Source organism: Sardina pilchardus, chromosome 8 (assembly GCF_963854185.1).
Source record: "Sardina pilchardus chromosome 8, fSarPil1.1, whole genome shotgun sequence".
NCBI lineage: Eukaryota > Metazoa > Chordata > Actinopteri > Clupeiformes > Clupeidae > Sardina > Sardina pilchardus.
The window spans coordinates 13109196-13136107 of NC_085001.1; the positions used below are offsets into that span (position 1 = coordinate 13109196).

Consider the following 26912-nt stretch of genomic DNA (forward strand, 5'->3'; position numbering starts at 1 on the left):
AAAAACATCAGATAAAATGTGGCTTTAAAAAAAAAAAAAAAAAAAAAAATCAATCAGTATCATATCAGGACAGGCGGAGTTAGCAAGTCCGAATAAACATTCTGCTCACTGCGCTCGGCGAATCATCCCTTTTAGGGGAAAAAGTCAGACGATATCAGGGAACCAAGCAATGGCCACGAAAGTGCTAATTGCGAGTGGGTCTGGGGAAGGTACATTAACTTCCAAAAGGGGCATACAGCAGTGAAATTAAACCTAAATTGGTGCATACTCTTACCAAATAGTTTCAGAAGTATAACAATCACGCAAACAAAGGCTTTAAATGATGCAGTTGTTCCAAAGTAATACACGTGATGCAATAAATCCAAAGATACACGTCCATGCCGGATTAGCGATTGCATTGCGTGCACTTGTTTGAGACTTTAAATGGGCTTCAATGGCCTCTTGCCCAGACGGATCTGCTGAGCAAATCCCACATTTGCCCAAGGTTCATTATGGCTATTCCCAGGCTAGGCAGAGAGTACAGTTCAGTTTTAGAAGAAGATCAAAAGCCACAAGTATTGATAAAATGCTTTTCATTCTAGTATTCCCTCAGCACATTCATTTACAATGAAATCTCATGATTGGTAAAACATACTGACCACAGGACAGCTGTTAAGTATTTCCCTAAAATGCACAGATCATTTGTTTCACATAGCCTACCTGGCACATGTTGGAAGCAAAATATAAGATCTAGCAAGGACAAATGTAATGCTTTTTCACCTGTTAAGATATACATGGATAGCAGTCCCATTTTCTTTATAAGCCACATAGCCACATGTCAGATATAAAGCTTGCCTACCAGGGATATAACATGATCTGTTCTTTTTGTGTCAGAATAGATTATTTGGTCCATGCACACGCAAAATGACAAGCATCCATCGTCCTTTGTCAGAGTCATTCATTCCAACGCCATGCTTTACTGTGTAAATGGTCATGTTTCTTGGTGAGTTTTATTTAAGACACTAGATATTTTTCGAGGCAGGTTTGTGAATGGAGTTCAAGCATCAGAAGCGGTATGGCTTTGTTGCATTGAGCAAAAGGGGGCGGAGGGTCCATCTGGTGCGGTCAGTCACAACACTAGGAGCTCCTTATCAGCCTGAGGGGCAGAGCTGTTTGTGGAACTCCAGGAGTCTTGAGTCTCCGGCAGCTGCAGCCTGTTCCACCAGTTTCTAAAGGGGAAAAAAGGTGACAGATCATGTCAAGTGTGTATCGTATGCACATCATGGATGCTAGAAGCAGAAACCAGTGTCTTAATTGGGTGAATGACGGGCATCGTCCTCACATCCATGAGCTCCAGGTCGTCTTTGGCGTGGAGATGGCGGAGGAGATACCAACGTGCAACAGAGGACACAGTGTCAGGCTGCTCAGGAGATGCGTAGTACACGAGCCTCTCCAACAGACGACGCGTTTCTCTGCAAACGGAAAACATGCAAACGCATTATTTTGATAGCCTAGCAACTGTCTGAGTGTTTGTATTGTACTATTGCCCAACTCTTGGGATATTAAAGTATACTTTGACTTTTGACTTTGACTTTGTCTGAGTGTTTGTATTAAAATTTGATTGAAGAATGCAGCAATGTCTTAACAGCTAGATGTTCTCAGTATATAAACATTATACATCATTAAGGATATTTTCTGTAAAATGCACACCATCAAACAGACTGCCTTAAGTGAAGCCTTCTTATAAAAGGGCCATGGAAATGTAAGAAAAGAAGAAGAAGAAATGAAAAGGGGGGCTGCTCCCACCTGGCCTCCATCTTGGTGGAGAACTGCAGCAGGGCCTGGAGGAGAAGGGCCACGGGAGAAGGACCCAGTTTCAGGGCCTCGGTGGTGGCCTCCATGACCAGGCTCTTCCAGTCACTTCCTGGGTGTTTGACCTGTCCATTGACATGAATAGATAAGAGTTCCTGTTCCTGTTCCTGTTTTGGTTTTACTCCACCTTCTCTTAACTATGGATTATAGTCGTTGCTACTTGTCACCCTTATGTTTTGACATTTCTCTGACAAAAGACAAAAACCCTGAACCCTCATTAGGACTCTTAACATCTGCTAAATTACTACTACTAGTTTTGCATCAGAAAAAAAGGGACTTTTCCATCAACACTTTGTTAATAACACACGTTAGAATTGCTCTTAAAAGCTTTAAATGTTTTTTACCATGTTGTAAGTTTCTTTGGTTAAAAAGCGTCAGCCAAATGTAATGTAATGTAATCAACACATGAATGCACTTCACTTCCTGTCTTACCATGCAGGGGGCCAGGGCGAGTAGTGCCAGCCTCAACAGGCTCCCAATCTTCCCACTGTACTGGCCCAGCTGAGAGGCCACCTGCAGGCTCTGCCTGTACGCCACCGAGGCCTGGGCCAGTAGGCCCTGGGAGAAGTACAACCCTGCCAACCACTGGGGGGAGAGCCACAGGTGCAGGAGACCAGGAAGAACCAGGGCAGGTGGATGGTTGGATATTTTCAAAAAGAGACAGAAAAGGGAGAGAAAGAAAGAGATAAAAGATTCATGAAGTTAGTCACATCTCCGCAACTTGTAGGCACAGTCACCAAGACTTACCAAACTCTGTAAAACTAAAGATGGTAGAAGCCTTAAGGGCTTCTATACTCTTTGATGAAATTACATTTGTGAACAGGGTCATGCTGTCATGGATATAAATCGGTGTGGCACTTTCACCTAAACCCTGCATACACACTCAATGACTTGAGCTCAGAGAGAGATGTGTGTTTTGTGTCTTTAAGGAGCGCTGGGGTGACTCACATGCCAGGCAGACACCGAGGTGGGGTTGGCCATCACAGCTGCGGACAGCTGCTCCAGCACAGGCACGGGCAGTGCAGTTCCAGCCTGCTCCACAAGGAGGCGCTCACACTGCAGCTGCCTCAGCTGGAGCAGCACAGCAGGGTGGTCTGGAGAGACACTCAGCACCTGGGGGACGCAACGCCAACAGGGGAGATTACTACCAGCATGAGGTTAAGAAAAGTGTTCATAGTTTACATAGCGTACACTTTGCGTGCGAACAAAGTCAAATTTGTACAGTGGTATAACTTAAAGGTGCTTTACTGGGAAGCATTGCCAGAGCAGTATATGCAATCATCAATCCATTCAGTGCACCAATCAGAGAGAGAGAGAGAGAGAGAGAGAGAGAGAGAGAGAGAGAGAGAGAGAGAGAGTGTGTGTGTGTGTGTATGTGTGCGTGAGAGGAGAGGAGCAGTGGTACCTGAGTGCACAGGGCTTCAGCCTGGGCGTAGTGTGTGGTCTGTCTGAGGCCTGAGAGGGCCTGCTGCAGGGCCCAGCTCTCCACAGCATGGGCCAGGGGACGCTCCTCCACAGGGACTGCCTGGGCTGGGACAGAACAGCACAGTCAACACACAACACAACACAACACAACACAACACAACACAACACAACAACACAACACAACACAACACAAGGACACTGGACACAAGAGGTCTACAAACACACACATGCACACCTACACATATTCAGTGTGTGTAAGAATAATGAATGGCGTGTTCCCTTCTACTTCATCCACTATTAGTTTGTACACACTAACTTCCACACTCCTAGATTAGGGACTTTTGGTCTGGGCTTGTTGCTAGGCAGCAGTTCCTGCCAACGGATGCAAACACACACCCACACACATACACACACACACACACACAAGTTGCACTAACCTTTCTCTGCTATGGCAGCCATCAGGGGGCGCTCTAGACCCTGCCTGAGAGGGGCAGAGCCGGACAGAGCGCAGGCCGTGTTCTCCGCATAGGAGGCAGCCATCAGCCCAGCCCAGGCGGCCAGGTCATCTGATGGAGGAGAGAGAAAGAGGGAGGGAGAGAGATGAAGTGACACACACACACATACACACATACACACACACAGGAATACAAATGGGGGGGGGGAAGAGGGAGAGATACAGAGAGATAGATATATAGATACTTTATTGATCTCCAAGGGGAAATTCAAGGTCCCAGCAGCTTAAGACACCACACACAACATACACTACAATGTAAACAGGATGATAAAAAGCAAATCGACTTGACTACATGACAGAGAGAGAGACGGAAAAGTCACCATGATGACTGTATCTACAGTCACAAGTTTAGGCGTTGCTTATCTGAAAGCTCTTGTGAGTGGACCAAGCCACGGGGGGCCTACCTGGACACAGCAGCACGGCTCTCTGTATGGTCTTCAGGCCGTTCCTGGAGCGGTCCTCACCCGCGTGTCTGCCAGCAGCCAGCTGATTCAGACCACTGAACAACACCGCCCTCTACAGACCAACACAGTTACTGTGAGCCCCACTACACCTCTCACTGGCTCTTCACAATTACACTGTTTGGAACAATTGACTGTTCTGCTACACAAATCAAAGAGCTAAACAATAACTTAGTGACAATGGCCATTTTGAAACCTCCACACACCATCTGTTGATGGAACATAATGTCTTATTTTAGCGTTGCAGTCAGCTGCAGTCAACTCACCTTCCCCTGGGTCATACTGGAGAGACAGGCCACATTTCCAGCGACAGCACCACCCTGACAAAAGAGACGACCACAAACATTGTATCACTTCTGCACATACAACTGGTCCACACAACCTATTATAAACTCTTCTCTCCTTTATCTGCCATGCATGTATAATGGCATGTTTCCAAGGGGTCCAGCCCTCGGTTCTGCGGTTGCACACAGTGTCCACTGTAAAGGCCAGTTCAAACCGAAGATTCGCAACGGTCTGAGACGGTTGCGGAGAGCAGTTGCGGCGGTGTGAATCAAAAGTTGCAAGCAGTTGCAAGCAGTTTCAAGCCGTCGCTAAAGATTCAACATGTCAAATCTTAGTTGCAGAGTTTTAGAACACTTTTGCGCGGAGCTATTGTGACGTCGGCTAAAAACTTAAATCTTGTCCTCACGCCTAGACTGTTGTTATGGTAACATTGTTGCCGTTTTAATGTCGTTGCAGTGGTCTGAACGCCTCAGTTTTAGAACACATTGTTGCAGAAAGTTGCTGGTTTTTAGAATGTTGCAGCTCGTCTCGTCGCGTGTTTGAACTGGCCTTAAAAGAGCTGAAATGGTGGAATACTCACCTTGGCTTGCCTGGGGTGGTACTGGGGCACCAGGCGGGAGAGCAGAGCCCACATGGTGGCGTTTCCTGGGTTACTAGAGGAGAGAAGAGAATATCAAATGCAAGGCATTCAACAGTAGGAAGCAAGATGTGTGTTTTTAGATGTTGAAGATCAGGCAGTCCTCTCGAACTGTTGAAATCATAGCAATACCCTGCACAAATACCCTTCAGCCACTAAACCTCCACAAAGTTTTAGCTTTTATGAAAGAAAAAACTGTCAAAATCTATTTGTTGAATGTATCTTTTCTATGTGCTAGCACGTCAGGAAAAGTGTAGATGTGTAATGTATTGAAAATGATTTGCCCGGTGTGAGAGAGAGTGTGTAGTGTACGTGTGTGTGTGTGTGTGTGTGTGTTTTACCTGTGCACAGCCCTGGCGGCCTCCCTGGGCACGGCGCTGTAGTGCCCCTGCAGTGCCAGCAGGGCACAGGTGAGGAGGCAGCGCTGCTCCACAGCGCCCCCTGGGCCCCCGGTGAGCTTCAGCAGCTCGGAGAGCGCCGCTGTGGCCAGCGTGCCGTCCCCATGGACCAGGCCCAGAGCGCACAGGCATAGCAGGCTCTCCGATATGGGCTCCTTCAGCAACGAGCTACACACACACACACACACACAGGCAGGCACACACACAAACACACACACACACACACACACACACACACACACACACACACACACACAAAATATATTTACCATCATCTAAGTATTTAAGTCAACAGTGAACACCTAAGTCAATATCAACAACATATCAATGTGTCACTCATGCATACAGTACATTTACCCATAAATGTATTGCTACCCATACATTACATACCAGTGGTTCTCAAACTCTTCATTACAAGGCCTTCTTTAGGCAACAGCCTAATGATTACCAGCTTCTAAAAACAACAACAGCTAGTCTTGTGTTTGCTCACCACTTGAAGAGCAACGTTTTGGCCGTGTCCATGCTGCCCAGTCGGTGCTGGAGCAGGGCCAGGGCTGTGAGGATGTAGGCCCTCTCCTTCTCCGTGGAGGCCACAGACAGCGCCTTCTCATAGGCTGCACAACACACACCACACCACACCACAGCACAGCAGAGCAGCTATCAACCACAGTCACCGCTACAGCCAGTATACCCACAGAGACAAGAGCGCACTCACAAGGTAAGGTAATTTGATGCCTAATGTTCAGGTACATAAGTAGTACAGGTGAGTGAGTGATGCTCATAATGTACTACACCCTTCCCAGAACCCTCCGCTATGAACAGTGCAGTGTTACTTAACACACACACACACACACACACACACACACACACACACACACACACACACACACACACACACACACACCTGGGTATCAGCAGCCAAAAAGCTGCATTCTTGGCCTTGATCAAAGTAATGGATTCCCAAATGCCAGCCCACTACTGTCATCTCAGCACAGCAGGACATTAAACTTTGAGAACAGTGGGACACTCACCAGCGAGGCATTCCTGCAGGTGGCCTGCTCTGAAGTAGGCCAGGGCCAGCCCCACCAGGTCCTGCAGCTCCTCTAGTGGAGTGGAGGAGTACACACGCACAGCCTCCTCACACTGGCCTGTGTCACTGCAGGAGGAGACACATAGCATTGGGACAGCAGCAGTGGGCACATTCATGTGTAATCATGTATGATGAGGGACCCTGAAGACGCAGACCTGCCATTAAAGCAACACTAAAGAGTTTTTTTGTAATTTAAAATAATGTTTACAAAATCATTTCAGTGATTCAACTCGTAACAGAGTGAATGGCACTCCTGCATTCGCTTCACGACCCTCTATCAGCTATAACCGCAAGTAAGTTTACCAGATCGGGTACCGGATCAGTAGTTCAATGGCATTAGACATAAGAAACTACAATTTTGACTTGCTTTGATGTCGCAATACATAATACTTTCATAAAATCATGCAACATACTCTGCCTTGTCTGTGGACATCGTTATTTGTTAAAACAAATAGCGTGTGTGCGACAGAGGAAAAGTGCTTTGGTGTTGCTTTAAGGTGCTTGACTAGAAGCAAAAAGCAGTCGCGAGGCGAGAGTAGTTACCAGAGGGCACGGCCGTAGTTTCTGAGGGCGAAGCTAAGCTCGTCTACATGAGGAGAGGTCTGGAGCAGTTCCACAGCTCTGAGGGAGAAGACGGATGCACACAGTAATGAAGAAAGCAGTAAAAGATACAGCATGCAGACACAGCCATAAGGGTCACAATATATCTGAATTTGCTTTAACATACAAGGTGAACCATGAGAAAGAGTCCTTTCCTTTTTTTTTACTGGTTTTGAGAGGCTCTACCACAGAAAGTCACCAACAAAGGCATTGTTTACATTGACTCCAGAGTGGGCATCAACAGATAAACATTTTGAAAACATTGGAAGCCTAAATAAATATGGAGCAGGAGTCATTTGATATAGTAATCAATAGCATTTGGACACATACCTTCTGTGGGCCGCAGTGGCCTGTCTCTTCAGTTGAAGGTGCTCATTGAGATATCCCAGCATGACAAAAGCTGTGGGGTCTGTCTGAATCCTCTCTACAAAAACGTTAATTTAAAGAATTTTTTAGCATGGGTTTCTTTCTGTACTGTTCACTAGTCCTTAAATCTGACATATATAGGGGGCGCTGCTGAGTGTGGATAGAGGGTCCCAGACCTGCTCCTAAAACTTTCCACAATAATTTCAAGCAAACTTTTGCGACTGCAAATTCGTCTGAATGGGCTATTACAGTGGATCGCATATTTCTTGTGAAATGCCAAATTCAAAGAGAAACGCCCCTAAACGTGAAATCTGACATATATAAACTCTGTGTGGAGGATGTAACGCACCTGTGTACTTGCAGAGGGCCACCTGGGCAGCGGAGACGGCGTTCATCTGCAGGATGTTGTAGCGGTAGAGCTCCGAGTCCCGGTTGCTCTTGTCCAGCAGCGTTGAGCACACAAAGTGGGCATAGCCTTTCACTCCCTCAGTCTGACACACGAGTAGAGGACAACCACAGGAAGTTACCACTGAATTATCCAATGAGTGGGATAATTGTGTAATTGGTCTTAACTCAACCACAGTCAAATGCAGCCAGTAAACAGGGTATAATGAAACCCCAAAAACAACCTAAATGGAATGTTTTTCTCTTTCTTTTTATGGGGGACAGCATAATATACACTAATCCAGCGCGAACTTTATGGGCGCTGCCATCTTGAATATCGCCATTACTGCGTGCCTGCAAGTATGTAACGAGTGACACTTGCCTGTGCTTTTCAATGAAAGCATCCTGTCAGAGAATGTCTAACAAGAGATCCCGCTCACTAAAGAAAATGTCAGGTGAAAGGGAACATTGGATTAATGATGTCAGACTGTGCCAAAACTTACAGATGAAGGTAATTTATTAACAACATAAGGTATTAAGACGTGTATTAATGACAGCTAACCTCTGCAACAGCCACCTATGGAACCAAGGGGCTCATTTCTTAGCAGCCAGCCACGCAGTAATGGCGGCGCTGTGTTACTTCTGTGTTTCGCTGGATTAGTGTAAAGGGAACACCAATCTGTCATCTGAGAAAACATTGTCCAAGACAAGACAAACTAGACAAAGCATCAGAGTGGTGCACCACTTCTGTTGCTAACTGATGGAGTTACCGAGCCCGTTGCTCTGGGTTAGTGTGTGCTTCACCTTACTGTATGTTCACTGTGTGCTGTTTGTGTTCACTAATTTACGGATTGGGATACATGCAGAGACCGAATTTCCCTGACGGGATCAAAAGAGTATACATACTTATACAAGTATATACCACTTCTGCTACTAACTGATGAGAGTTACCAAGCCCGTTGTAGATTTGAGCTGAGGGTTCAGATAAACACCAAGGTGGATCAGACACTCACGTGTGTGCTGAGCTCTGTAGTGTGGCGGAACAGGTCCATGGTGTCGGCGCTGTCCACCATCTCTGCAATCAGAGCCTGTGGAGGACAACCACACAGCAGTGAAGCAGTATTACAGCTACAAACAGCTACAACTTTCAATTAAGACATATGGACATTTTCCTAAGGAGGACATAGTAAGACAGAGTAGTTAAAGGGACAATAACACTGACCATAGCAGGAGGCCATTTCCAGATTCCAATTTACTGTAGACCTGCTAACAGTCAATCTGCCAACTGTCAAATCTCCTATAATGTAAACATTGCCATACCTGTCCAATCCAGCAGTTGACGTACAGTGGCTCTAGAGACTGTGCAACCTTAAAGGCCTCGTGGGCAAGCTGCAATCAAACCAGCAACAGCATTTCAGTTAATAAAAAACAGAAAATATTACCAACTTGACTTACACTTACACCCAACTTCATTGTCTTACCTCAATGTTTTCTTTTTTCAGGTACAATACACCCAGATTGGTCCAAGCTACAACATTCTACAGAGAGAAAAGACAGTCAGCAAACGACTCAAGATACAATGTCTCATGATTTAATTTGTTTGAACGATACGTTAACAAACTTGAATTTGCTTTGCACTTACATTTGGCTCCACCTTTACTGATTTAATGAAACAGTGTTGTGCCAGAGCAAAGTTTTCAACACCTGAAAGGCCAAGATGAGTTTAGGAGACGTAATGAAGAAAATGGCCACCATGAATATCACCAAGATCCAGTTAAACATCACCATACCTGTGGCCATGGCAACAACTCCCAAGGCATTCCAGTAGCTGTTATTGGCACTGTCCAACATGACGGCCTTCTTTATACACTAAAGGGCGAAATAACAACACAAGCTTATAGACTTCAACTCCCAACATCACCAAAATGTGCTGCTCAATGACCAAGAGACCAGGTCAGATGAGGGGGAACCTCATGTTGGGCCTGCTGCAAGGCCTTGAGTACCTGTAAGGATTTTTCCAGAAGGGTCTGGATGTCCTGCTCCTGGTTGAGGGGGAGGAGCTTCTGGTACTGGCGGTAGTAGTTGACGCCAAGGTCACACCACAGACTGGCAGCCTCTGGCATCAGCTTCAGGGCTCGGCCGTAGCACCTACAGTTCAAATCCACACAACACGTGGAGGAACAACATAAATTCATCATACAATTACAAAAAAAATGCTTGCTTTTAGCAAATAAAAACAAATTGTTGCTATTTTAGCTGGCAAAAATCAGAGACTATGAAGGTAAGAGTGTGTGTGTGTGTGTGTGTGTGTGTGTGTGTGTATATGAGGCTATTTTAGCTGGCAAAAATCAGAGACCATGAAGGCAAGTGTGTGTGTGTGTGCGTGTGTGCGTGTGTGTGCGTGTGTTTGTGTATACTGTGTGAGAGTGTGTGTGAGCATATGTGAGGCCCACCTCTCGCCCAGCCTCAGCAGTGTCATCTGGTCCAGGCGGTGGTTCTGATCCGGCGGGCTGTCTCCTGACAAGGCCCCGGGGACCATCACGTGAGCCCTCTCTGGAGCCACAGCACCGCTCAGACTGCAGGCGTTGCCCAGCAGCTTCCACAAACAAGACAGGTCCGGACGCTGCTGGACACCCCTGCAGAGGGGGGGGGAGGGATGGACAGGACAGGACAGGACACTTTAATATCAACACAACGGTCAGATATCCATCTTCATATTCATCTTCTAATACACTGTAACATACTCTCAAATGTGTTAGCTGAAGCTAGCCATTGAGTCCAATGTGAATTATCAACAGTGAGATAGATACCTGAACAGGTATTCAATGGCACTTTGAATGAAGTCCACTGCTCTCCCATCTAAGTAGTCTTCCAGCGCGCCCCGTGCTAAGGCGAGAAGGCACTCTCCAAGACCTGAGGAAGGATTCAAATAGATGAAGTTTCTGAATCATTCTCATGTAAAGTAGCTGAAATTACACTTTGGTTTGATAGCTTGTAAATCCTATTTGCTTACTGGTACAAGAAAGACGACAGCTTGATTAACACAATACACATGCATACACACACCCACACACACCTTTCAGCGCAGGTACGTAGTCCTCTCGCTGGACGATCTTCATGTACTCTCCGGCGGCCTCCTTGGACTTGCCCAGGATCTGCTTGATGGCGGCCATCTGGTAGAGGCTGTAGATGGAGTCGGGCTGCAGCAGGTGGGCCTTGGTGAAGGCCTTGAGCGCCGTGGTGAAGCTGTGCCGGTGCAGGTAGGCCTCGCCCAGGCACTCCCAGCACACCCAGTCCTGAGGGTCCGCCCGCAACGCCGCCTGCAGGCTGGAGGGGGCGCAGAAGAGGAGGGTGACTATTTGGATGATGGGGAAAACTAGTCTGGCTATCATCACCATACTAAGGTCAATCTGTTATTCACAAACATAGGCGAACGCTTGCGTACAGTACGTTTGCAACAGTTTTCCGTTAGCCTTGAGTTTTCGGCGAGCGTTTGAAAACAATCGCTAACAGTCTGAGGAGGAAGCTCTCTGCGAACATACAGTGGAACTGGGTGTGAATTTGGCGTAGGCAACAATGCAATTACCGTTAGAGTGGAATGCTAGCACCAAATCGTTCAAATTTAAATGTTCTAAGAAAATATCCTCCACCACAAACAAATTTGAACACACCTCTGGCCCTGTCCTAAATCCTATATTAGAACATACAGTAACTAGTTCAGTGGCATCTAAACAAGTAGAAGGCGTGTACTGTACGCACTCTGTGACAGCTTGCTGGTGCTCGTTGATCTTGAGGTGATATAAGCCCCTTCTCATCCAGGCCCACTTGGCTGACCCAGGGGTGGCTCTCTCAGTCACTGACGTCAAAATGGCCAAGGCAGATTCCTGTCAAAGAAACACACACACAGACACACACACACACACACACACACACACACACACACACACACACACACACACACACCCACACACACACACACAGTATTTAAACCGCTGTCCTGTCCCACATTATACGAGTGTGTGCGAAGGTTTGTGGTGTGTGGCGCCGCTCACCATATCCCCCTGCTCCATGCTGATGTCCACTGCTGCCGCCCCTGCCTCGCCATCGCCGCCGTCCAGCTCAAAGGCCCGCTTGTAGCATCCGCGCGCTCGGCCCAGGTCACGGGCTACCTCCCGGTAGTAGTGGCCCAGATGGCGGAACACAGGGCCCAGGTGAGGGTCCAGCTTCGCAGCCTGTCCCAGAGAATCGATGGAGAGTGAAGTGAGAGGAGATGACACCATCAAGACTGAGCTGCTGTTAAGATACCAGCAGAACTCTACCACAATAAGACCCCATAATAATGACACTCATTCATAAGAATCCATTCAGCTCTATTCAATTCTCTCATATCTACTATAAAAATAAGCATAATCACATACAGTGCCTTTCACAAAACCATGGGCCAGAGATAAAAAAAAAAACACAGTAATAGGTGGTGATTAAGCATCATATTTCTTTCCCCACACGTGGAAAGATATTCTATGGGGAAGACAATGATTTTTTGGAGCGGAACACTGGAAGACTGCATAAAAATAGCCACAGACAAGTGAGGCATCTGTCTCAGAAGAAGCCTGTGGAGGATGGATGATGGTGGCACAGCAGCCTACTTTGAACCAGTCACAGGAAGGATGGGCTCATGCTTGCGTCCTCCACCATGCCACAGTGGAGATGTGCAAAAGCAACAAGCTCAAGATAAATTGAGTACAGTAATTTCCTGTGTATTAGTCGCATTGTGTATAAGCAGCAGGACAGTGTTTCATACAAGTCAAAAGAAACAAAACCATATTAATACCCTATCAACTGCCCCCGTGTATTAACCTCATAGCTGAAGAATTACAGTAGGAAAGGGGAAGTGTTTCAGCCCAACCTTGAGGAGGTGCGTGTGTGCTTTATTCCGATCCCGACGCGCCTCTTCTCCCATGAGCCAGTAGAGCCGGCCCAACAGGAAGTAGAGCTCTCCCGACTCTGGGCACACGGAGAGGGCCTTCTGGAAGCTGCAAGGACACCAAAGCAACACAGACATCAGAAGAGGAGAAACAGACATGCACAAAGAAAGGCTCTGAGATAACATGGGACGTGTATTATTCTGGTGTGTGTGTGTGTGTGTGTGTGTGTGTGTGTGTGTGTGTGTGTGTGTGTGTGTGTGTGTGTGTGAGTGTGTGTGTGTGTGTAAATACACACCTCTCCTCTGCTTGTTGGAGCTCATCCCGTGCCTGATGGATGAGCCCTTTCAGTGTAATGGCCTCTACAGAGTCAGGATGGGACGCCTCCAGCTCCGCTGATTCCTGCATCAGGACCAGAGGACAAGTTACGAATGTACCTAAAGTTACTACATTTACCATAATATGCTCCCAGTTCCATTATATGAGGGTTGTGGCAATATGGAATCACACGCACTAAGGTTATAGCTTCATACCTCTAATGCTTGATCAATTTGGCCTTTCTGCAAGTAGATCCTGCCTTTCAAAGATAACAGGACAGGATCGTTTCTGGAATCAGATATCTAAAAGAAAGGGACAAAAAACACATTTCCATTGCATTAGATTTACATTACGAATGTTTGCCATATGCATCCATGTTTGAGCCACGCACACAGTATGGGTGGCTCTCAAAGTCTCTCCTCGATCCTCGATGCTAGGTCCTCGAGGCTCTTTCCCACTGATCTATAACTAACACTGGATAGACTATCCCATTGTTGCCACCCCATCATTCTTTATCTAGATCAGTGAGGACGAGGATCGAGGAAGGAAGGGAGGGTGTATAAAAGACCAAATGAGAGGCACCCTATGTGTGTCCACTGTTAGCGCACCTGAGTGAGTGTGTCCAATGCTTCATCAGATGTGCTTTCAGTTCCGCTCCTCACCAGAGACTCCAACTTGAGCTTTTGCAACTTCTGGCTCAATTCGGCATCACTCTCTTTGCAGCAACTCAGTCCTATGTTGAGTAACCACACACACATACATGTGAATGCAAACACACATACACACAGACACACGGATGACATGACAATATCGACAATAATGACAATACAGGCTTTAAGGCCCTGACACACATATGACTATAACTGATCATCTGGAAAGTATCACTGTACCTTGACTGCATGCCCTGGCACTATCTGTGTACTTGTGAATCTTGAGCTGAGCCTGGGCCAAGCTGTACCAGCCAACCACAGAGGAACGCATCTGCTTCAATCCTGATGGAGCACAGAGATGGTGTTTAGGCTTTTGATCAAACGTGGGGAAAGGCTGGCAGGTACAACAAATAAACAAATCATGTGGAGATGTCCAATGGCAGCCTGGCTACGTATGCTTCTGGTAAAGAAGACATCTGAGAAAGAGAGGTGCAAACGCCAAAATCGAGGTGCAGGCAACTAAGTTCAAAGCTTATGGAGAGAGAGAGAGATGCCGCACACTCCAAGTTATAAGTCTGATTGATGTCAGGTGTATGAATTAGGCCTGACTGTTTTCTATAAGACCAAGAGTTGAATCTGTTTTGGTATGCGATCTGAAGGACAAAGGTCGAAACGTTACCACTTTATTAAAAAAAACTGACTTATAACTCGGCATCTCTCTGACTTATAACTCGGCATCTCTCTCTCTCTCCTAAAGAAGGCATCCATACATGAACAGGTCTTTAGATTATGGAAGGCAACAACATTCAACAGGATTAGGAAACATCCTACTTTGAATCCGTCTATAGGCACATTCAACTTAATGCAGTGCTGTGCAGATCTGGACGACCGGGATGCTTGTTTGCATTGTGCAAAGGTCAAGCATGCAACACGGTCAGATCTGTGCAGCGCTGCATGAAGTCGAATCTTGCGTCTTCTGCTCCCCTGACTGAGGTCATGGCCACTGCCCCCTCACTCACCCTGAGACAGGCTCTTTATGGCGTCCTCATACTTCTTCTCGTCCAGAGCCTTGACTCCCAGGCCAAGGAGAGCTGGCCCACTGCTTTCGTCCAGCTCCAGCAGACGCCTGAAGCATCCAACGGCCTCCTCACTGCATGCTCCTGCCACACAACATAGGGCACACTTTAACACTCACTACATAACTACACTACATAACACTCACTTTATATGAACCACCTGTAATAAACATCAGACTATTTCTGCATGTTTTTATGTTAGATATTAACAGCTGAAAGAGACAACATACAGTAGATTTGGCAATGCCTGAATTACAGAGAAAATGATCCTAATCTAAGGCAGTCCTTACCTGACTTTAGGTAGTGTGAGCACAGGACCTCCAAGGGGAATTTTTGGCCGGGGTAAGTGGACAGCATCATCTCACAGACTTCTTTGAGTTTGCCTTCTTCATGTGGAAGCTGACCAGAAAAATATCAAACATGTGGGCTAAAGGTAATTTCATCTATTCAGTTATACATTGAAGTTATCTAATCAATACGGTTATTAGGTAAAAGTAGTTACGTTAACAGAGGAACAGACTTGATGGTAAGAGGCATACCTTTGACAGACATGTGATGAAGTCCATTGAGAGTTTCTTGTGGTCTTCACAAGGGGCAGATTCTGTGAGACTCATGGCTTTCTCAAAAGCAGTTATGAGCTGAGAGAGAGGGACCAGAGACCAGTGTAAACTAAGAAGGTCTAACAATACTCAGGAGAAGACGACAACAACTTAAGTTCAATGTGAACTGCATAAAGTCTCAGTAGACTTCACTGAGCTACAACTCCTGAGCACAGCAGCAAAAACGTGTCACGAGTTCAAGAAGTTTACATGTGTGCACTACAACCAAACCCTCACACAGACGGACCAAATCTGTGACTACAAAATGTGGGCGCGCTCTGGCCCTGAACCTGGCTTATTAGAAGGCCTCAGTGCTTTTGAGAGGGTTGGCAGGGGGCTACATGTATTTCTGCACTCACGTGCTGCTGGGTCTCGTTGTCCTGCTCCTCCACGCTGTCCTGTAGGATCTGCGCCATCTCCCTCCAGAGCTGCAGCTGCTCGGCCTGGTCGGCCTCACCCTCCTCTTTCAGCTGCAGCAGCCTGCTCCACACACGCGCCACCTGCACACACACCAGAGAACACAGGGGCCAGTGAGAAGTGTGCAGTAAAGACAACCTGGCAGTGGACAGTGGACACTTAGAAATTCCCAAAATTCATCAACTCTTCGCTCCAGAGTGGTTCACAGGAGTTAGGAGAAGACACTTAATCGAGACATTTTTAAATGGTTACAGTAACAAGAGCTTGCAAGAGCAACAAATCACTTGATTTTCGAGGCACACCTGCAAATAGTCTTTCTCTTGGAGATGGAGGTCCACCAGCTTCCTGCTCACCTCTTGGCATTTGACTTTGTCTGAGCTGTAGGATTCAACAGGTCAAAGATTACAGGTCAAGTATTACATTACATTACATTATATTATTTACATTACATTTGGCTGATGCTTTTTAACCAAAGCGACTTACAACATGGTAAAAACATTTAAGCTTTTGAGAGCAATTCTAACAACAAATTAAAAACCACAGTGCATCAATGAGTGTAATAAGTGCATCGATGAGTGCAATTGTCTGTAGTAGTGCTTTGCACTCATTGATGCACTTATTGTGGTTTTTAATTTGTTGTTAGAATTGCTCTTCAAAGCGTAAATGTTTTTACCATGTTGTACGTCGCTTTGGTTAAAAAGCGCCAGCCAAATGTAATGTAATGTAATACTAGTAATATTACAAGAGTAAGTCACAATTTACACAAGATAACATCCTAGAATGTGTCAATGATGACTTAAAGGTTCACCTTTCATACAGTGTGATGAGTTTTTGGTATATCACAGGGAGTCCACTCTTATCTGTCTCGTTGTTCTTCTCATATAGGTTTGCCAATCCCTTGAAAGGAGAACTCTTGTATTTAGTCATGCAAATAAAAGCATTTCTTGATGGAAGAAACCTCAAACAATTATCAGATGAACGCAACATTTAACTGAGAAAAATAGATTATACAAGTATGTCATGTACTTTACCATGGCACCCAACCAACCCAGCCCCCAGATTCAATCCCAAGGCTGCATTCCTACCTGCCATGCCAGTAGCTGGTCTGGCTCGAGCTCAGCAGCCTTCTTGTACGCTGCCTGGGCCTGGTCAGGCTGGTCCAGCTCCCCAGCGGCCACTCCAATGAACACCCAGGCATTGTAGTTGTTCTTCTCGAGCTTGAGAACATTCTGGAACAATATACATGACTTCATATTAACTTCAGCCTCTTTTCCAAACAAATCCCTCACACAATGCAAGAATACACGGCATACTGTATATGGTATTTTCAATGAGAATGACTAGACAATATAATTCTTGCCAAAAATATTCCAAAATATATACATGTATGTTCGCACAGCACACTTTTCAGCAGCAGCAGTACAGTCTCACTTTGCAACATTCATCCTTATTTGGAAGCTGAACAACACACTGTTTTTAATCAAGACCTATAGAACTCATCCTAGATGTCTGGACGGGGTGTACCTTGCAATGTTTAAGTGCTTCTTTGTATTCTTTGTTCTTGATGGCTTCCCTTGCACTTTTCAGGGCAGCCTTCACCTCTTTACTGGACATCCTTTCCTATAACAGAAAACAATATTGTTAAACCAGTGGTCCCATTTAGGTTTCTAATTTCTAAGGTTAGCCCTTATTCTGTCAACTGTCATTCTGCTGATAATCAAAACCAGCTAAGATTATTTCGGATCTTTCATTTCATCATAAATTCTACTTTTGGCTATCATGCACCAGTGGTGGATCATTGACTGTACATTTCCAGTATGTTTTGGGGCGAGGCAAGCTTTTCAGACAGTCCAAAACAGTGTCGTGGCACGTTCAAAACAGTATCTGAAACAGACATCGAAAAACGTGCACCACTGAAGTCTGTGGTCCACACACATTTGGCTAGATTCACCTGCCAAACTGTGGTGGTAGAGTGCCCCCTGAATCCATCCAACCTCAGTAAGTGTGTGCTTTAGTTTAGCTTATGAGCTTGACGTGGCTAACCTAGCTAACGTTAACGTTACAATGGAGTATAGCACCACACACAAAACAATGGCACAGGAGAAATTGCAGTGCTACGGTCATCTCGCTACAAACGTGTACATACCGGTAACTGAAACATAAGAAATCATAAATAAACAGTAAGCTATCCTAGCCCATTAGCTCCTATGACGTTAACGTTACTGACCTGCAAGTCAGCGGCTAGCAGATAACTATTCAGAGAAGTAAATTCTGCTTTAGCTGATATTCCTCTCTAGACCTAACAGCAACATCATGGGGGACGAGTACTCTCCACGACTTTTAATACACAGTGTATGTGTCAAATGGTGAATTAGCTGTTAGTTACCTGGTGCCTTGTGTGGGAAGGCTATCGAAAGAGTTAATCAAGCAACAGCACATAACATTACTCTTTGTTAGCGAAACTACAAATCATCCCATGATGCATTGGTTCGAATTGTAGGCGTCAACAAGGAAACTGTTGCAGCAGTTCATGAAAAATGCTGTGGATAAAGAGTGGAATGACAGGGAAGTAAAAAATATACTATTTTAAGAAAGATGGGTTGAGCTAGTCCAGTTTCACGGCATCAGAGGTTGGTCTGGTGTTTTTGTTGATTGAAATCTCGTGATTTGCCTCATCTGCAGCTGACATAACGTACCGCTAGGTTTTCAGAAGTGACATGATGTATCAACTACACCGTCTGATTCTCCTGTTGGCATTTTACCATTCCACTGTGCAATGTTTGAACTTGAACTTCACATCAAAAACGAGGCCTAACATTGTAGTGGTGATGTCTGATGCCTTTGTAAGTATGTTTACAAGTAGTATTTATAAAATAGTTTGTCTATTGATTGTACTGTACTGGCAAAAGTTTTACTTGAAAAACGTGTGCTCCCATGAAGGATGGAAGGTTGACATTTGCTCCTGGCAGAGATGTTGTTCAGTTGCCTTACACCAATTACATGAGGGAATTGGGAGCAATATTTTTGAACTCCTATACAAACTCTCCAATATGCTGTCCTTCAAGAGCAGGTGAGTAGGTGCATGCTTCCAATGGTATATGCCAAGTTAAAGACCTCTGGTGTTTTTTGTGTGTGTGACCGTGCAGAACTATTTGTCCTTATAAAGTGTGTTGATATTTTGTCAGCTATGTGGAGTGGTCGCTTTGTGCATTTGACTCAGTCGTGGAACAATTACAAATGCCTTGACCCAAATGCCACCACATGGATGGATCACTTAAAGCAAAGTGGATATCAGACGCTGAGTTTAGGAAAATTAGACTTCACGTCAGGAGGTCACACTGTCAGGTAAATGTCAGGTCTAAGAGAATATCATCTTCAGAAGCATGCAAATCTCTGTTGATTTGTCTTCTTATTAAATTATCACTTGTTGAAATGTCCTCCTAGTGTGCCGAGTTGCACTTAAGTACTGTATGGGAATGTACCATTAAACACAATGTTATATCATCCATGACAATTTAAACATTTTTATCTATCAGCAATCGGGTGGAGGCCTGGACTCGAGATGTGCCCTTTGTTCTCCGCCAGGAGGGTCGACCCGTGGCCGAACTCGTCGGTAACTCGTCCACCGTGCGTGTGATGACTCATGACTGGAAGAACACAGACATGGCCTCTGAGTGGATACGCCACATTGCTGAGCCATCCCAACCCTTCGCCCTGTACCTGGGCCTCAATCTGCCACATCCATACAAGACTGAGTCTCTGGGGCCAGACGCTGGAGGCTCAACATTCCGCACATCACCCTACTGGCTAAAAAAGGCACTGCAAAGGCATTTCATTCCTCTGTTCTCAACTAGAGCACAATGTATATTACCTAGTTATAATAGATGTTAATAATAGTTATCATACAGTGTCCATTTTTAAGTATTGTGTTGTTTTGTTTTGTTTCATATAGTGTGTATTGTAGACAGAATAGTGTTCCATACAATGTTAAGAAGAGTCATAACAGAAGCTTAAACACACCCAAGAGTAGGACTGTCAGAAAGGTAGTGTTGATTGGACATAACAATTACTAATACTTTTTATTGTCCTTTCCCAGGTGTCATATGAACACATCTCTATGCCAGAGTGGTTGCCTTTCTCTGAGATGCACCCAGTAGATTACTACTCCACCGTCACCAAGAACTGCAGTTCCAGTTTCTCACAAGAGGAGATCAGGAATATAAGGGCCCATTACTATGCCATGTGTGCAGAAACAGATAGCATGCTGGGTAAACAGTACTTCCCTGTATTAAGCGTATTCATCATGCAGCATACTTTATTCTCATGTTTGGTTATTATGTGCTAGAAATCTTGAAGCATGTTTAAAAGCAATGGCTGCATGTATAATGTAATTGTACAGTATGTAGTAGTTTTGAATGGTTCCTGAATGGAATTGTGTAGCTACTGTACATCCCAAATTTGATGAATGAATCACTACAGGTGAGGTGATCACAGCCCTGCGTGACAAAGGGCTACTTCACAACACGGTTCTGCTCTATACCTCTGACCATGGAGACCTGGCTATGGAACACAGACAGTTCTACAAGATGTCCATGTTCGAGGGCAGCTCCCATGTTCCTCTGCTCATGATGGGACCAGGAATAAAGTCTGGACTGCAGCTTAGTCAGCCTGTCTCGCTGGTGGATATCTACCCTACAATAATGGGTGAGTTGGTGTTGGTTGGTCGTCGGTGGTGGCTGGTGTTTTCTGTGCGATAGAGGCTGTATTGGAAAAGTCTATAAGGTTTAAAACATGTTTCATTGTATGCTCGTGTCGAATTGTTTAGGTACATTTTAAATACTAATCATAGTACTTTCCTAGATTCTACTGCAGTAGTAACAGTAGTGATTTTGTTACCTAGTAAATGATACACACATTCTTTATCTTCCCAGAGTTGGCTGGTATCCCAAGCCCTGGTGGTCTGAGTGGTTTCTCCCTGTTGCCTCTTCTGTCTGGGTCCAATGGCTCGAGACCAAGCTGGGTGCTGAGTGAATACCATGGTTGCAATGCCAACGCCTCCACATACATGCTGAGGACTGGCCAGTGGAAGTACATAGCCTATGCAGATGGCACTAGTGTCCCCCCACAATTGTTTGGTGAGCTCCTCATACAGCTTTGTATCATGCATTTCATGTATCAGTTGAAATTCAGTATATGCCATAGAGCCAGCTCTTATAAGATTAAAGAGTTATATCTCAGGGAAAGGTAGGTGATCTATTGTATATCTGTACCATCTCTTTAATGGAGGTCACTTTTTGTTTTGTTCTGTTTTTAACACTGAGTGTCATTGTAGAAGGTGGTCAGCAAATCACTCGAGCTAGTCTAATGCAAAGTTCTTCTTTTTTTTTAGATCTTTCTAAGGATAAAGATGAACTAAAGAACCTGGCCTCATCCTTACCTAAAGTGGTCCAGCATTTGGACTTGCAATTACGCTCTGTAGTGGACTACCCCTCTGTCTCCAAAGAGATTCACCTCTACAACAGGCAAGAATTCCTTTCATGGAGACAGAGCCTGGGAAACAACTACACTCAAGTTATTGCCAATCTGCGCTGGCACCTGGACTGGCAAAGAAATCCACAGAGCAATATGAAGGCCATTGAAGAATGGCTGATGGCTCACCAGTGACTTATTTTGATGATGGATCTCATTTGTGAGGTCTTGTGATGTTTCTTTCTTCAAAGATGTGTCTTTCATCTTGTACGTTTTAGTATGCTTTCTGCTGTTTTTAATTGATTGATGTCTATTTGTCTTCATGGGACTTTATGATCAATAACTTTGCATCAAAGCTTAAGGTCTGTAGATGTCCAGTGGTGAGATTTCTCTTTTTGTCTCTCCACTCCACAAAATAGCACTTTTTGGATATGTGGATACATTGTATGCTTTCATCACCTAAAATGAAATAAAATCTTGTTGACATTATTTGCTGTATGTTTTTCTATGTATTAGCCAGTCTTCCATGTGGTTTATATTTGAACAATTTGCAGTTTGTTGGGACAAAACTAAAGGTTACGACCGTAACCCAGGTTCTCTGATAGCATGAGTGAGGTATCTCACTATGGGACACGCCCTCTCGCGGGTTCCCCAGAAGCCAAATATCATTACGCCAGCCACTATTGGCTGGACGACTGACGTATGCGACGTGGAGGAGGTACGCCCACCTCCCTTATAAGCCACGGCGCAGCGTCATTGCCTCAGTCTAGCTAACCAACCTCTTCTCGCCACCGGCAAGGAGGGTGGTCTGGTGAGATACCTCACTCATGCTATCAGAGAACCTGGGTTACGGTCGTAACCTTTAGTTCTCTTTCAAGCATTCGTTCGGTATCTCACTATGGGATATAGTGACTCCCGGATTGCCAGACAGGCTTGCGATCCCCATCAGTTAATCAGCGCGTCCCACAACCAGGCGTCTCAGTGCTTAGTACTGTATGCGCTAAGGTCGGGGCGGTGACATCAAGTCTGTAAAACCTGACAAACGTCGTCGGGTTTGCCCAACACGCTGCCAAGCACACATCCTCTATGGGGAAACCCTGAAATAAAGCCCACGAGGTCGACATTCCACGAGTGGAATGAGCTCGTAAACCAGCCGGGGGTTGTTGCCCCTTGGTGGTATAGGCCAGGGCAATGGCCGCCACAATCCATTGTGATAGCCGCTGTTTAGTGAGCGGTCTACCCAGGCGAGACTTCGCACAAGACACAAACAGCTGGTCAGTTTTTCTCAACTCTGCTGTTTTGTCCACATATGCGCGCAACGCTCTGACTGGGCAGAGCGCATTCAGCCGCTCCTGCTCCAGTGAGGTGAACGGTGGCGGATTGAAAGCAAATAGCTCAATCGGACGGCACGACAGTGACGGATTGAAAACCTTCGGAATGAACGCAGGGTTGGGTTTTAGTACAACCCTCGTATCACCCGGGAAAAATTGCATACAGGCAGGATTCACGGACAAGGCGTGAATATCGCTTACGCGTTTAGCCGTAGATAAGGCCACCAACAATGCCGTCTTAAGTGAGAGCACTTTAAGATCCAACTGCTGTAATGGCTCAAAGGGGGGTTGAGACAGGACATCCAAAACCATAGGTAGATCCCATGAAGGGGCCAGTGGTTTAGAGACCGGGCGGAGACGACGCGCTCCTTTCATAAACTGACGTATGAGAGGGTGCTGGCCCGCTGTTTTGTCCCCAAAGCCTACATGGCAAGCCGAAACGGCAGCCAGGTAAACTTTAACAGTGGAGAAGGACTTGTTCCTATCCAGTAAATCTTGTAGAAACGTAAGGATAACGTCCACCGAGCACTGGAAGGCTATTGTCCCTGTTTTAATGCACCAATCATTAAATACACGCCATTTGCTATCATACAACGTTCTGGTTGATGAAGCCCTAGCGCTCTGAATGGTCGCTATGACATTGCAGGGCAAGCCCGCAGCTGTCAGATTTAGCCTTTCACGGGCCAAACCCAGAGAGCCAGGCGTTCTGGGTGAGGGTGAAATATTTCCCCGTTCGCTTGGGACAGCAGGTCCCTGCGAAGTGGCAGTGGCCACGGCGGGGAGTGGAGTAACGGGATAATCTCCGCCAGCCAGGGTTTCCCTGGCCAGCGCGGGGCTATGAGGATAAGTGAGAGGCCCCGTTCCCGCACCCTGGCTAGTGTTGGAGTGATTAGTTCCAACGGGGGGAAGGCATAGAGTAGGACGTGTGGCCACTGGTGTGCCAACGCATCTATCCCTAATGGAGCGTTGCGATCGCGCAGGGAGAAAAACATTGAACATTGTGCATTCTCCCCGGACGCGAATAGGTCCACTTTCGCTTGACCGTTCCGCAACCAAATCTGAGCCATCACATCGCTGTGGAGAGTCCAGTCTCCGTAGCGGGGGTTGCCCCTGGATAATAAATCTGCACCCAAATTCAATACACCGGGGACGTGTGTGGCTTTCAGCGACAGGAGCCGTGTGCTGCTCCATAAAATCAGTCTGTGTGCCAACGTGTGCATATGAAGAGACCTCAGTCCCCCCTGCTTGTTGACATAAGCCACCACCGTGGTGTTGTCTGTCCTGACCAAGACATGATGTCCCCTCAGGACGGGCAAAAAGTGTCTGAGTGCGAGCCAGACCGCCATTAATTCTAGACGGTTTATATGCAGGGTTCGCATGTGTACGTCCCATAGCCCATTTATCGACCTGCCCTCGTGAGTGGCTCCCCAGCCGGTCAACGAGGCGTCCGTCGTCACCACTTTCCTGTGTAGGACAGCGCCCATCAGTGTACCCTCCGTGAGGAAGAGTGGGCGTTTCCAGGGCCGCAGCGCAGCGCAACAGGCTGCTGAGATTGCGACACGGCGGTGACCGTGACGCGAGGGATTTAATTTCAGCGATGCCACCCACCGCTGAATAGCCCTCATGTACAGGCGGCCGAGTGGTATGACTACCAAGGCTGACGCCATGAGACCCAGGAGTCTGAGGCAGACCCTGAATTTCACAGTGGCTCCCCTGCGGAACAGCGCGAGACACGCGCGGAACGCTTTGACCCGCTCCTCTGACAGGCACGCTCTGAATGAGACGGAGTTTAGGGACAGCCCTATAAAGGTGGTAATCTGACATGGGCGCAGAACGCTTTTCTCCCAATTTATTCTGAAACCCAGTAACATCAGGTGCTCTGTTAGGAGAGCCGTATGTTGCTGCGCTTCCTGGCACGACCGCGCGGCCACCAGCCAGTCGTCGATAAATGTAGCCAGGCGAATGCCCTGTTCCCGGAGCGGTGCAATAGCCGCTTCGGTGACTTTTACGAAGACACGGGGGCTGAGCGCAAGGCCAAATGGGAGGGCAAGCCACTCGTAGGTCACGCCTCGAAAGGCGAACCTGAGAAACTTTCTGTGGGGGGGATAGATTGGGACATGTAGGAACGCGTCCTTTAAATCTACCGAGGTGAACCAATCGCCTGGGCGCACGAAGCGCATCAGTGCGTCGTTGGTTAGCATTCTGAAGCTGTACTTTCTTAAGTATTTGTTCAGAGCGCGTAGGTCTAATATTGGGCGCAGCCCCCCTCCTTTCTTTGGAACCAGAAAATACCTTGAGTAGAAGCCGTGATGGCTCTGCTCGAAAGGAACTACTCTGATCGCTTGTTTGTTTAACAGGGAGGTTATTTCCTCCTGTAAAACACGAGCGGAGTCCCCTGTGGCATGGGATTGTACTATCCCGTTGAATGGGGGCGGGGGGGTAGCGAACTGTAGACGATAGCCCTTCGCTATAATCTTTATTATCCAGTCTGACTGCACATGCATGCGCCAGTACTGAATGCGCTCGGTTAGAGGCGAAATTACGCCATCTAGTGGCCGAGCTGGCGTGGGCTGCACGACCAGCGTGCTTATTGTGCCCAGCGTCACCGGTGGAGCTCTGGCTCCACCTTGTGGCGTTATTAGGGAGTGACTGCACACCCTCGCCACTGAACACTGCTCGTACTTTTTTGTGAGAGCTTTTTTGTTCATATGACATTTTTTGACATTCTTTTGTCGGATACGCCCTTGGCCCACGGCCTGGCTGCGCACCGAAACATTTATTTGTGAAGGGGGGCACTGGTGTGTGCTTGTGAGACACTGTTGGGGCTCGAACTGGCACTCCATGTCTCTTCTCCGCTTCGGTGGGCTGTGAACTGCGAGCGCCGCTGTGGCCTCTGCACGCCTCTTGGAGGGCAGGGAACGTGCCCCTTTGAACAGGCCCAGGAACGGGGCCGGTGTGGCTCGGGGAGGGGAGAGTGCCTGGCTGAACTCGTCCCCTCTCGCCAGCAAGGAGCGTGCTAGGCACGCTTCTTCTTCCTCGCTCCCTGCGCGGCCGGGGGGTTGTGCTGACCTCCCTGCGTCGCGTTGGGGGTGAAGGGCTTTTTAGCCCAGGCACCTTTGAGCTCGGGGTTCTTACCGAGGCTCTGAGTGGCGGTTTGGGCTGGGGGCTGACGTCTCGGGATGCGGTAGTGCGGCGCGCGCGTCGCTGCATCGGAGAACGCCTGCCTGGGTGCTTTGGGAGCGGGGGCTTGTGCCTTTCTGGGGAGGCACAGCTGCAGCGCTTCGCCGTCTCGCTTCTTTTCCTCGCACCGCTTCTGCATAGTGGCCACGGCTGGTCCAAAGAGGCCTTTGGGGTCCACGGGCACGTCTAGCAGCTGAGTCTTCTCTTTGTGGGAGAGGCTGGAGAGGTTTAGCCAGCGAGCTCTCTCCTGAGAGACCATAAGGGCCATAGCCCGCCCCGCAGTTTGCACCGCACACCTGTGTAGCCGTAGGCTTAGGTCCGTGACCACACAAACTTCGTCCCAGACAGCTGGCTGGTTGGGAGAGGATGTGAAGTCTTCCTCCAGCTCGGCCTGGTAGGCCATGAGCATAGATGAGGCGTTGAGAGCTCTCACCGCCGAAGCCACAGCTTTGTAGCTTTTCTCAGTCATGGCGGACTGGAAGTTGTCGGCTTTGGAGGGGAATGCGGGTCCCGAGGGGGCCATCGCAGACTTCTGGGCGGGATGGAGGTGGGAGGCCAGGAGCGGTTCAACAGGGGGCAGGTGGGCGAATCCACCGCTTTCCATGTCGGGCCATTCCAGCGCCGCGACTCCTTGAGCCGGGTTTTTCGCTGAGAATGGGCTGCACCATGACCGTGTCGCTTCCTCAAGGCACTCGGGGAAAACGGGCAGCAGTTGTCTGGTGGAGCTTTTAGCCTTCGGGAGCCTCTTTCCCTCGTAGCGAGAGGAAACGGTTTCCTTCTGGGCCTCTGGCCAAGCAAGGCCGAGCTTTGCAGCTGCTCTTTTGCAGACGTCGTGAAGGCCCACGCTCGCGGCTTCGTCAGCCTCGGTGGTGCTTTCACTTTTCGTGCCGCCCGGGCGAGTAGTCTGAGTAGCTGGAGGGAATAGGTCGTCGCCATCCT

At 47.2% G+C, this 26912-nt stretch overlaps 2 protein-coding genes across 3 annotated transcripts; one reads left to right on the plus strand and one right to left on the minus strand.

Annotated features, from left to right (window-relative positions):
- Positions 1-557: 557 nt before the first annotated feature.
- On the minus strand, positions 558-18494 carry skic3 (SKI3 subunit of superkiller complex). 2 transcript variants are annotated; one of them, XM_062542766.1, is made up of 41 exons: positions 18380-18494; positions 17518-17613; positions 17079-17222; positions 16802-16890; positions 16296-16371; positions 15936-16076; positions 15517-15615; positions 15268-15376; positions 14921-15061; positions 14142-14243; positions 13860-13984; positions 13467-13553; positions 13232-13335; positions 12918-13044; positions 12064-12243; positions 11771-11895; positions 11088-11338; positions 10822-10924; positions 10465-10647; positions 10015-10159; positions 9802-9880; positions 9654-9715; positions 9493-9549; positions 9332-9400; positions 9025-9099; positions 7977-8118; positions 7592-7685; positions 7205-7282; positions 6603-6727; positions 6062-6185; positions 5515-5739; positions 5117-5189; positions 4518-4571; positions 4195-4306; positions 3714-3842; positions 3257-3381; positions 2800-2964; positions 2284-2436; positions 1786-1916; positions 1322-1451; positions 558-1208 (listed from the first exon to the last, which is right to left on the minus strand). In XM_062542766.1, exons 2-41 carry the CDS (start codon positions 17605-17607, stop codon positions 1131-1133), a joined length of 4701 nt encoding a protein of 1566 aa, XP_062398750.1. In that variant the 5' UTR covers positions 17608-17613; positions 18380-18494; the 3' UTR covers positions 558-1130. The 2 variants fall into 2 exon arrangements, with proteins under 2 accessions (XP_062398750.1, XP_062398751.1); XM_062542767.1 differs by lacking the exon at positions 18380-18494 and adding an exon at positions 18221-18241.
- A 37-nt stretch (positions 18495-18531) lies between these two features.
- On the plus strand, positions 18532-21936 carry arsk (arylsulfatase family, member K). Its single transcript, XM_062542768.1, has 8 exons — positions 18532-18836; positions 18934-19063; positions 19179-19338; positions 19530-19809; positions 20090-20261; positions 20473-20697; positions 20925-21128; positions 21383-21936. The coding sequence occupies exons 1-8, from the start codon at positions 18711-18713 to the stop codon at positions 21655-21657; spliced, it is 1572 nt and encodes a 523-aa protein (XP_062398752.1). The 5' UTR covers positions 18532-18710; the 3' UTR covers positions 21658-21936.
- The last annotated feature ends 4976 nt before the right edge of the window (positions 21937-26912 follow it).

Coding starts and splice junctions, on each gene's coding strand:
- arsk (XM_062542768.1), top strand. CDS start 18,711: ATGATGTATCAACTACACCGTCTGATTCTCCTGTTGGCATTTTACCAT. Junction 19,064..19,178: donor ATGCTGTCCTTCAAGAGCAG/GTGAGTAGGTGC, acceptor ATATTTTGTCAG/CTATGTGGAGTGGTCGCTTT. Junction 21,129..21,382: donor TGTCCCCCCACAATTGTTTG/GTGAGCTCCTCA, acceptor CTTTTTTTTTAG/ATCTTTCTAAGGATAAAGAT.
- skic3 (XM_062542766.1), bottom strand. CDS start 17,607: ATGTCCAGTAAAGAGGTGAAGGCTGCCCTGAAAAGTGCAAGGGAAGCC. Junction 9,881..10,014: donor TTCTGGAAAAATCCTTACAG/GTACTCAAGGCC, acceptor TTCGCCCTTTAG/TGTATAAAGAAGGCCGTCAT. Junction 1,452..1,785: donor TCCACCAAGATGGAGGCCAG/GTGGGAGCAGCC, acceptor TTCCGTTTGCAG/AGAAACGCGTCGTCTGTTGG.